This window comes from Erythrolamprus reginae, chromosome 6, assembly GCF_031021105.1.
Source record: "Erythrolamprus reginae isolate rEryReg1 chromosome 6, rEryReg1.hap1, whole genome shotgun sequence".
Taxonomy (NCBI): Eukaryota; Metazoa; Chordata; class Lepidosauria; order Squamata; family Dipsadidae; genus Erythrolamprus; species Erythrolamprus reginae.
This window is the reverse complement of record NC_091955.1, coordinates 68,507,182-68,518,704: the sequence shown is the minus strand read 5'-3', so window position 1 is coordinate 68,518,704 and position 11,523 is coordinate 68,507,182. Positions and strand designations below refer to the sequence as shown.

The 11,523-nt window shown below is 42.3% G+C and overlaps 1 protein-coding gene across 1 annotated transcript in view; it reads right to left on the bottom strand.

Moving 5' to 3' along the window:
- Positions 1–329: 329 nt before the first annotated feature.
- The window catches only part of ELFN2 (extracellular leucine rich repeat and fibronectin type III domain containing 2), a 285,684-nt gene continuing 274,490 nt past the window's right edge, over positions 330–11,523 (bottom strand). The window contains 6 exon segments of the mRNA XM_070756181.1: positions 330–2,631; positions 2,634–2,705; positions 2,708–2,786; positions 2,788–3,167; positions 3,170–3,305; positions 3,307–4,456. Of these exon segments, the coding sequence (XP_070612282.1) occupies positions 1,454–2,631; positions 2,634–2,705; positions 2,708–2,786; positions 2,788–3,167; positions 3,170–3,305; positions 3,307–3,861 (2,400 nt within the window). The 5' untranslated portion in view covers positions 3,862–4,456 and the 3' untranslated portion in view covers positions 330–1,453.

Here is an 11,523-nt window from a genome sequence, read left to right as displayed (position 1 = left end):
TATTGTTTTCAATCTTGTTACCGTATAGGTCCAATTCTAGCATTGAGGTGTAATGTTTTTCTCATGGAATGTCATGGATCACAGCCAGTTATTTTCAGGGAAAGAGCCAAGATGGACCCAGCCCTGTAAGGGAGCACAGTATATCCTGGGAAGGAGTTGTGTACTATTCCCCATGTCCATATGCTGAGGTTTGTTTGGAGTTAGAACTCCTTGAGACTTTAAGAAGGATTGCAGCTACTGCTCTCCCCTCCACTTCTTAATTTGGCATCCCCTCTTGGTCAGGGCCAGACTGAATCATTCTTTTTCTTGGAAGACAACTGAAATTCTACTGAAATGTGGGGATACTCCTTGAGAACTAACATTCTCTCCCTTCCTGATAAACAATGAGGGGCGTAGAAAATACAGAGACTCTGTAATATATCTGCTTCATCTCATCATTCTTTCCCCAATGAAGGAAAAATTGCATCCTGCATCAGCCTACAGTAATTGACAATCCTGAGCATGTGAGGAGAGGCAAAGAAAGCTTTTAGATGTTGTTCTTGCTTTTGCATGCAACAAATCTCAACAAAGGTTGATGGGATAGAGAGCACAGAAGATCCTGAGTGAAACCTTAATGTGTGTTACATCTTTGACTTGACTTTGGGATCTTTTAAATGTGGCCATAAGTGCACAAGCATCAGTGACTTGAATCCCAATATAGTCATGCCTCCACTATATGAACTTAGTCTGTTCCATCCTGACTAAGTCTGGATTCAACCTATTTCCATGATCAGTGCTAATGCAGCCGAGGTAATATTTCAGTAGCCTATCCATGTTGAGAGTATGTAGACCTTTCCTAAAGGTCAAGCATGCCTACTCACAGGAGAGGCCTGAATGCACATTTGCTACACAAATGTCCCCCAAACACAAAATTAGGTGTCTGAAATGCTACTCCAGCTTTACGCGAACCTCTCACAGAAAACAATCTCCCATGCACCCATTGTTTGAATGAATCCTGGCAAGCACAGGAAAGAAAGGGAAGGATAGAGAAGCAAAGTGATCACCCTCCCCTTCACTTTTATCAGGGGATGAGTAAAACCGCTTGCTTTTTTTTTGGAACAAAATAAAAGTAACCGAAAAGTGATGGTTAGTGTCTTAGTCTATGCCTGGTGAGCATCCCTCCCCTCCTGCCTCTGCTACCTACAAGTCCAGTAGGTCCTCTAACAGTCTTCCCCTTCTCTTCACCATAGAATAAAAGGAAAATTCTCCTCCCCACCATCTGAAGGAGTAACAGTGATCCCTGTAACACAACAGAGACACTTCATTTCACTTGGGTTTTTTTTTCCCCTGTTGGTTTTTGTTTGTAAACTTAAGAAATGGTTAATTTTGTCAGATATTTTTTTTCCACAGTCAGGTGGGGGAGGGTGTTAATTCTTGTTTTACGGTCGATTTAATCTTCCTTTTAATGAGGGAGTCACAACTTTTGCTGAGCAGATACACCTTTCCAATAATCCAAGATATCATGCAGATCTTCATCCTTGGCAAACTGGACTTTCTTTCTCAGGGCATGACCAGCCGCCATGTAGACCTCCTCCCGGTGGTGCTTCTTGTAAGGTCGGAAACGCTCCCAGATCTTATGGGTGCTCTCGGAAGAGTATTCTGGGCTGGAGGAGTAGCCCGAGAAGTAGTGTCTAGGTGAGAGCTGAGAATACGTAGAGTCCCGCTTGGAACGGGAGAGCGGCTTAAGAAAGGACACCCGTTGGCTTAACGTGTCGCCACTCTCTTCGTAATAGAGGGCTGGAAAGGAATGCCGGTGTTCGCTGCAGTGGTAGGAAGGTTTCACTTCTAAGTGGTGGATGGCACCTGGGGACACAAGAGGAAGACGATCCAAAGGGCTGTTGAGTGGACTTCCTTTCTCGATGTACTTGGAATCTGATTTGCTCAATGGAGGGTGATCAGGTACATCGAGACTGAAGACCTTAGCGCTTTTGATGGAGCCACTGGATGAGACACTGCAAGTTTTCCTTGTCACAGCGGCATCTGCGCTAAGCTGGCGCTGCAGGGGATGGTGGGAACTCTCCTTATAGGGTGGAGAGAGAAAACTTGGTCGCTCCAACCCAGAACTGGCTGGTATGGATTGGCATTCAAAACCCATGTCAGAATTAACACCACCCCCTCCTCCCAAGAAGGAAGCTGAGTCCAGCTTCAGGGCATCGATGCAATTGTTGATTATCTGGTTCACTTTGTCTACTTCCTTGGCAATTGTTGAGATTTCAGCTGCTGAACCTTGGCCATTATCTAGTTCATGCAGATCATCATCCCGCTGTGACCTGTCCAGCCCATCCCCACCACCGGTCCTAACCTCAATGTAATTGCCTTTTGTGGTGACCTTGGGAGTCTCCATGCCACTATCCATAGATTTGGATGAAGGCAATTTCTCTCCAATCATGGATGGAAGAGAGGACATCCGCGAGACGGGAATGACTGGCGGCTCTCCCAATTTCTGTGACGAGTGCACAATTGAGCTGGTATCAATATCTGAACCGTAGCGCATCTCCAAAATAGTTTTCTTGACGTTGAGCGATTTTTGTTTCTCCTCCTGCATCCTACGCTTCCTCAAGCAGTAATAGACAATGCCAAGAATGATAACCATCCAAAAAGGCAGCCTAATATGGTCATGATATAGTGGGTAGTGGTGGATGTACTGGGTATCGGCTCTTCTTCCCTTTACTCCTTGTGGCAAACGAGAGGCAAGTGTGGTTGTAACGTTTGGAGTTGCGGATTGAAGCGACACAGAATGTGTAATCCGGTGTGAGCCTTCAAGTGGGTGAGAGTGACGGATTCCTTCTTTTTCTTTAGAGTCATTACATCAGATATATAGCTGTTGTTGTACTGAACCAGGACGTACATCTTGCTAAAAGGGAATGGAATGGTCACCACTAAAACAGCTGTGCTGATGGATACATGCTGGAGCTTTATGCTGGGGTTAGAGGAAGAATCAGTGGTGGAAGATGCTGGAGGCTCCACAGACAGGAAATCTCCTGGGCTAATGCCTGAGTTTTCAGCATTGTCATCTGGATCCCTTTGAGGATCTGTTATGAACTGTGTCGGTCTGATCCTGGAGATAGGTGGAAAAGTTCCATCCCCACACATCGACTTGAAAATTGTGATGGCATTGCGGCTGTGGTGGGCCGAGGCATCAGAAGCGGATAACCAGCAAACTCCCGGGGAGTCTCACACTGCAGGCGGTCATAGTTTTTTGTGACGTTGTTGAAGGCTACCAGCCACATAAGGAAGCCGTAGAGGTTGCAGTCGCAGTTGAAGGGGGTTCCCAGCTAGCTCGCATACCATCAGGTTGTTCAAGCTGGTGAAGGTGCTTCCATCTAGCCGGCTGAGACGATTGGAAGAGAGGTCGATGCTGATGAGGCTAGGGCACTCCATGAAAGCATTGGGGGTGACCACCTCAATCAGATTGTGCTGCACAAAGAGGAACTGGAGCCGGCCCATGCCACGCAGCATGCCCTCGGTCAGATTGGTGAGCTTATTGTAGCCCAGCTGCAGCACCTGCAAATTCGTCTGGCCCATGAAAGCTCCATCCTCGATGTAGGAAATCTCATTTTTTGTTAGATTCAGATCTGTCAAATTACCAAAGCGGTTCAGAGAGGAGTAGAGCACCACCTTAAGTTTGTTCTCGTTCAGCCTCAGGTCGTGTACAGTGCTATTGATATGCTGGGGGATAGTTTCGTAGGGTGGTTGGTTCTGACTGCAGATCGCAAGCCACACGTAGCCTTTGTCTCCTTCGATCAGCCAGCAGTCGCAGTGGACTATCCCAGGAGCAAAAACAAAGAGCAGGGTGGCCACCCAGAATCCCAGACGGAGCATGGTGGGCTTACAGTGCCCCCTGTAGGCAAAAAGGAGCAAGCGCACAGCCAAAATTAAGAGGGGATAATCAAAACAGCAACAAATGCCCTTGAAGTTCAACAACTGAAGGGCATGAGCACCCCAGTTCTGTTTGCTGCCATTATCATCTTATGTGCCTGGTTTTCATAGACAGATGTCAATGAAACGGAATTGGCTCTTGAGGTCAATCAGGATAAATGCTGAACTCCAAGAGGGAAATATAAATATATTTGTATGTGAGTATATTCTCAAAGCCAAACAAAAGCCAAATGTTCAACAACAAATCTTCTTTGTCTGGTTCCTCTATACCCTCCTTTCAAAAACAGCATGATGTGATTCAATGTTCAAGGCAGGGCTGCCCTGGTGTCAGGAACGTTTCGGGCTGGACGCAGCTGCTTCCTCCTCTTTTCTCTCCCAGTGCTCTTCAAAGGGCTTCAGAACTTCACATCGGATTTGTTAAAAAGAAAGCAAGAAAGAGAGGAGTAGAAAGTAGGGAGGGAAAGGGAGGGAGGGAGAGGAGAGAGAGTGGGGAAGAAAAAAGGAGAAGGAAAGAGATAAATCCATCTGTCGCTGAAATCTGGAAAGGAAACACACAAGAAATAAGGGTTATCAATTAAAGGGAAAGCTTTGAAACATCAAAAAAAAAAAAGACAACTAGCTTTTTTAGGCCCAAGAGGATAGAGAGAAGTGCAGTGGAAGCAATGAAGGAAGAAAAGAGAGTGAATGGAATTCTACTGTGTTGATATGTTGGGGGAGAGTTTGGCACACATGGAAGGTAACCCCACCAGCTAGTCACAGTTCGCCACTATACCTAATTGAAGTCTTCAATGAAAAACAATGCAACAGGCTTTCTTGTAAAAAATATAGTTCACTTTTCTTCTTAGCAAAAAGCTTCTCTAAGTAAACTACCCCAATACTATCATGCACTACTATTACTTCCACCACTGCAACCACCCACAAACCACTAAGCACTAAACCACTATAACAAACCAGCGCAAACCACTCTCTAACAAACGGGACCGAGAGTCACTGCTCACAGTCACTCCTGCCCTCATCACCTCAAGGCTCGACTACTGTAATGCTCTCTACCTTTGAAGAGTATTCGGAAACTTCAGATCGTGCAGAATGCAGCTGCGAGAGCAATCATGGGCTTTCCTAAATATGCCCATGTTACACCAACATTCCGCAATCTGCATTGGTTGCCGATCAGTTTCCGGTCACAATTCAAAGTGTTGGTTATGACCTATAAAGCCCTTCATGACATCGGACCAGAATATCTCCGGGACCGCCTTCTGCCGCATGAATCCCAGCAACCAGTTAGGTCCCACAGAGTGGGCCTTCTCCGGGTCCCGTCAACTAAATAATGTCATTTGGCGGGGCCCAGGAGAAGAGCCTTCTCTGTGGTGGCCCTAGCCCTCTGGAACCAACTCCCCCCAGAGATCAAAATTGGCCCCACCCTCCTTGCCTTTCGTAAGCTCTTTAAAACCCACCTCTGTCGTCAGGCATGGGGGAATTGAGATATACCTTCCCCCTAGGCCGATACAATTTATGCATGGTATGTTTGTGTGTATGCTTGGTTTTTAATAAGGGCTTTTATTAATTTAAATATTAGATTTGTTTTTATGCTGTTTCTTATTATTGTTGTTAGCCGCCCCGAGTCTACGGAGAGGGGCGGCATACAAATCTAATAAATAAATAAATAAATAAAATAAACCAGTCACTATAACAAAACACTCACTATAACAAACCACACCCATGCAAGGGTGTTATTCCTTATATATAGGTTACAGCCAATCAGGTTGCAGCACAATTAGCAAACCCATGATTACATACTGATTATGGCTTACACCAGCCTTTCCTATGGTTACAAATCATTTATTTGCATTCTAATATTACCTGCAGAAATAAACTTATTTCTGACATGATAAGCTTTTGCAAAAGGAATCCTGATAACATAACTATGTGTACCACCGATAGCCAATGTGTTCTCTGGTTCCAAGATGTAAGAGAGAGGCAATTCAGAGAGAACATAGACTATGGAAATTTGTAAGAGGGAAAAAAATGGGATATTTGTGTGCTTGATTTGTCACCTTCCTCTGACAAGGATTTTCAGCTGTCCCTGAAAAGGAACATCCCCTCTGCATCTCTCAGTTGTGCATTTGACCTTGGTATACTAATAACAAAAGATTTAAGTGCCAAAGCCCACTGCAACAATATAGCCAAGAAGGCTTCAAGAGTTGTAAACCTAATCCTACGTAGCTTCTGCTCTGGCAATCTCACACTACTTACCAGAGCTTACAAAACTTTTGCCAGACCCATCCTCGAATACAGCTCATCTGTTTGGAACCCATATCGCATCTCAGACATTAACACCCTTGAAAATGTCCAAAGATACTTCACCAGAAGAGCCCTTCACTCCTCCACTCAAAATAGAATACCCTATGAGACTAGACTTTCAATCCTGGGCCTAGAAAGTTTAGAACTAAGACGCCTTAAACAAGATCTAAGTATTGCCCACAAGATCATATGCTGCAATGTCCTGCCTGTCGGCGACTACCTCAGCTTCAACCACAACAACACAAGAGCACACAACAGATTTAAACTTAATATTAACCGCTCCAAACTTGACTGTAAAAAATATGACTGCAGTAACCGAGTTGTCGAAGCGTGGAACTCATTACCGGACTCCATAGTGTCATCCCCAAACCCCCAACACTTTACCCTTAGATTATCTACGGTTGACCTATCTAGATTCCTAAGAGGTCAGTAAGGGGCGAGTACAAGTGCACTAGAGTGCCTTCCGCCCCCTGTCCTATTGCTCTCCTATATCTCCTATACCTTTCTTCTATTCCTATATCTCTTCTTCTATTCTTTCATTGATATGTTCTATTACTTCATCTTCTTTTCTATTATTTCTTAGATATATTTTACTATGAGTATCTCCTCTATAACCTTCATTATGTATTTTACTATATGTATATAGATATATATCCACTAAAACCCTCATTGTGTACTGGACTAACTAACTAACTAACTAACTAACTAACTAACTAACTAAATAAATAAATAAATAAATAAAAAACACACAAAATATATAAACCAGGCTCTTATCTAAATATTTTCCTCTTTGATGCACACAGATAAACAATTCATTTGTTGTATAACTGTTCTTGTTCCAAAAATAATTCTCTCACTTTAACAGACACCGGTGTGTGTGTATATTTTTGGTGGTGGTGGCGGTGGTAGTGAGATGCTGTTGGTTAGGGTAGACTATAGAGAAGAAGGACCTTAATTGGTAGAGAGGAACGTATAGCTGTGATGGTCACAGCAGGGTTGGCTGCACACTGAGGCTCAGTGTGTTAACACAGACAATTAGTTATCCTTCGGGCTAACCTTCCCCTTCAAAGGAAAGACTAACACTGTCATTAATGAGTGAATGCTTCATCCATGTGAACTACAGAAGTGTTTCCACACTAATTAGCTTCGGGCTGTGTGTACTTTCATACTTCTATGCACTTTCATACTTTCGTGACAATCAACCCACAGCAGTGTAGAATGTTGGTGCTAAATTTGACATATGGAAGGCCTGAATATTTTTTTTTCCCTAAATCAAACAAACAGACAAGATTCTACAAGATGCAGAAATGATTCGGAATTTTCACAGATCGGAAATGGTCATTCGTGGCATTTCCAAGATAGAAGTGGAGATGGGATGGATAGAACCCTGATACCCACCAACTGGAACATAATGACTCCCCATGGAAAATTGCAAAGATAGATAGGTGGAATTTGTTTTTAATCGGGAAACTGAAGCTCCTAACCCAGAGCTCTTCAAACTTGGCAACTGTTGTGGTTAGCTCTGGCCCAGCTCCTGCCCCAAAGACTGCGAATGTGGGGGAGACATCCACATGCTGCAGGCCTGTTTTGCCCCCGGTGGAATCTGCTGATGAAGGCTCCTCTGACCAAGAAGACATGAGTGACAGGGAGGAGGAGAGTGTGGCAGACAGCTCAGAAGGAGATCAATTATCTAGCTCCTCCTTGGATTCAGAACAAGAGTTAATGATACAGCCACGCATGTGAAGAGCGATGCATAGGCAACAACAACTGAGAGATTATTATCAAAGAAAATGAGGCCACCTGTGGTTGGGTGGGGCTGTGGTAATTAGTGAGTTTGCTATAAATAGCAGGCTGTGGGTTTGACCATTGTGGAGGATTATCTGATGGTTGTGTTTTGTGACTGCTTTGCTGACTTTGACCTTTTGTGTGCTGATTTTCCCCCGCTTTGAAACTAAACCAGAGCAAAGTGTGTTTCACTTTGTGAAAGAAGAAGGACTGTGAATTGCCTCACAGCTGCAAGCTAAGTATCACAGAAGTGATAAGGAATTTGTACAAATTGCCAGTTTGTTTGGAGATGAGTGCTCTTTGCTATACCAAAAGAGGGCTTGGTTTAAGTGAATTTTCATTATAAAGAACATTGTTTTGAATTTTCAAATGTGTGTGTGTCTGAAATTTGTACCTGTGAATTTTTGGGAGGAGTCTACCAGAGAGCCCGACAGAACATAAGTGGAGATGGGATGGATAGAACCCTGATACCCACCAACTGGAACATACTGACTCCCCATGGAAAATGGCGAATTGTAAAGATATATAGGTGGAATTTGTTTTTAATGGAGAAACTGAAGTTCCTAACCCAGAGCTCTTGGCAACTTTAAGACTTATGGACTTCAACTCCCAGAATTGATGAGCCAGCATAGCGTCCCCTCACATGTTTCTGCTTCTGTGCATGCTCTTTAGCTATAATCATTCTGAAATACTGCTGAGGAGCTTTGGACAAAGAAATAAAGGGTGGGAGGGTCCATCTTCAAGCAGCAACAGAGGAAAAAACTTCCAAACAGTAGAAAATTCAGGGGGGGGGGGAAATATGGCAGCACTGATCAAACTGGATCCATGATGCTATTGTGACATCACCAATGGGTCGCTACTGGTTCGGGCGATTCAGTCCAAACCGGGAGGAACCCACCTTTGCATCCCTAATTTATAACTAGTGATGGGCGAACCCAATGGTGTTTGGATTCGGCAAGTTCGGATGAACTTTATGCAAAATTCCGATTCCCAAACGGGGAATTCCACCAAGAGATTCCGGGGGCGGAGCTTTGACGTCACGTATACCGGCATGTTGCTAAGGATGCCAAGGTGATCACTTCCTGGATTCCATGGAATCCAGGAAGTGATCACCTTGGCGTCCTTAGCAACATGCCGGTGACATCAAGGCTCTGCCCCTGGAATCTCTTCGTGGGAGGGATTCCCCAGCTCCTTCAAAGGGAGGTCTTCACGTAAAAATAAACATTGTTCTTTTTACGAAAAAGGACGCCGCAGCGGTGGTGCAAGCAAAGGACGGTCCTTTCACATAAGAATAAACATTGTTATTTTTACGTGAAAGGACCTCCCTTTGCTTGCAGCGCCGCTGCAGAGTCCTTTTTCGTAAAAATAACAATGTTAATTTTTACGTGAAGACCTCCCTTTGAGGGAGGAGGGGAATCCCTCCCACGAAGAGATTCCGGGGGCGGAGCCTTGACGTCATCGGCAGATTGCTAAGGAAGCCAAGGTGATCACTTCCTGGATTCCATGGAATCCAGGAAGTGATCACCTTGGCGTCCTTAGCAACCTGCCGGTGACGTCAAAGCTTCGAACACTGAACGTGACCCCGAACTTTGCCCAAAGTTTCAAAAAAATTCATGTTCGTGTTCTGCATACCAAACACCGTAAAATTCAGTACGGACCCAAATTGTGCGGGTTCGGTTCGCCCATCACTATTTATAACATATCCTTAATTGGTGTGGACCTCAATGGACATTTGATGAGCAAAAGCCTTACTTTCTTAAACATCTTTGGACTTAATTACTTTAAGAGAGATACAGTATTCCAAATGGTAGTGATGATCAAAGATTGAATACCTTCTTTTTGAAATTTAGAAGAGGAGGAAAATGCTATTTAAAGCCTTTTAATTTAAAAGCAAAAGGCTTAACAAGATTGTGATCCAAGAAAGTTTTAAATGGATTATGAAGACAGTGATTTTTTTTAATATAAAAAAAGCAGAACCCCCCCCCCCCCCCCCCTGACAAAGTGCCTTTAAAAATAGCAAAATTAATTAGGCTAACAGACTGGACCTTTGCAGGAATGCTGATTGTTTATTTTTAAGAATAGTAGTTAATTAGTGGATTTTACAAAACAAAAAGATAAAGATAATATGAGCTAAACTGTGAGACCATAACTATGGAGAGCTAATTGGGACTAAAGGGCTAAAGATAAAATGAAGTAAAACAGGGGGGGGGAAACCCTCAGAAACCTACCTCTCACCAAAGTAATCAACATATTTCCATTTTCTCACAATGGCCAACACAAGAAAAGCTGCTAAATTAGATGAAGGGTCTCACTAGAAACAACTACAAATGAGAGTATTTCATTGCAAAAATGTTTGTAGAGTTTGCAAAAAGATGAGTGAAGTGGTTAAAAGGAAATCGAAGCAGGATTTGCAGGAATAAAAAAAGAGGTGAAAATAGTTAATCATCTGTAGGACAGCTGGTTGGAGATTTAAAGCAAATTATTGACAAAGTGGAAGTTTTGGAAAGTAAGACAGAAGTTATAAATGGAGAGATGGAGAAAGATTTGAACAATTTGATATTATTGGAACTGAGAAAAAGAATTTTCTTAAGCTTTAAAGCAATTCAATGCAACATGAAGAAGATATCACACAAAATATTGTCTCTAAGTCTTTAAGTTCATGGCTTTAGACGAGGATGACACTGACACAAAACTTGATAAGGTATATAAGATTAATATACATTTTTCAAAATTAAGAAATTGTCCAAGCGCTTTGTCAGGAAGAAGACAAGGCATCAAGTAATTATAATACTAGATAAATAATACAGATTGAATAGTATTTAAGGACATTTAAAATGGAATATTACATAGAGTATTTTTTTTCCTGACAAAATTAATCAGAAGAAAATTACATTTAGATGGGACAAGTTGAAAGGGATTGTTTTTACTTTTATACAATAGACACAGATTGAAAAGCTAAAAGAAAAAGAACTGACGTTAAAGAATATATTTGGCTATCATACACAGTTGGATGAATGGAAAAATATGTGGTAAAAGAAGGTTGAAGTTTACATTGTATTATGCACTTAAACAGAATTTCGATAAAATAATGCACTGTTGGTATGTGACACCAGAAAAATTATCTAGAATGAATAAAGATGCTTCAAAATGAAAATTGGAAATGTAAATAATACAAAGGGACATTTTATCACGTTTGGTGGACATTTAAAAAGCTTAAACATTTATTTAAAAATAGTTTCATATAGAGGATTTTAAAGATCAATATTCTGAACCTTTCCTTTTAGACTATTAGATAAAGTTAGAACCAAACCACAGAAAATTGTTTCAATATATGATTACTGTAGCAACATTATTATATGCACAGAAATGGAAAGATTCAACACTGTGCATATTAGCATAGGAGAAATGATTGGTAAAATTGAGACATCTTGCCAAAATGGATGGTTTATCTTTGATTAGACAAAAAACACTACTTGCATTAATTGTAACGGGAAATCTCTTAGGGACTTTTTGCCTAAAAGT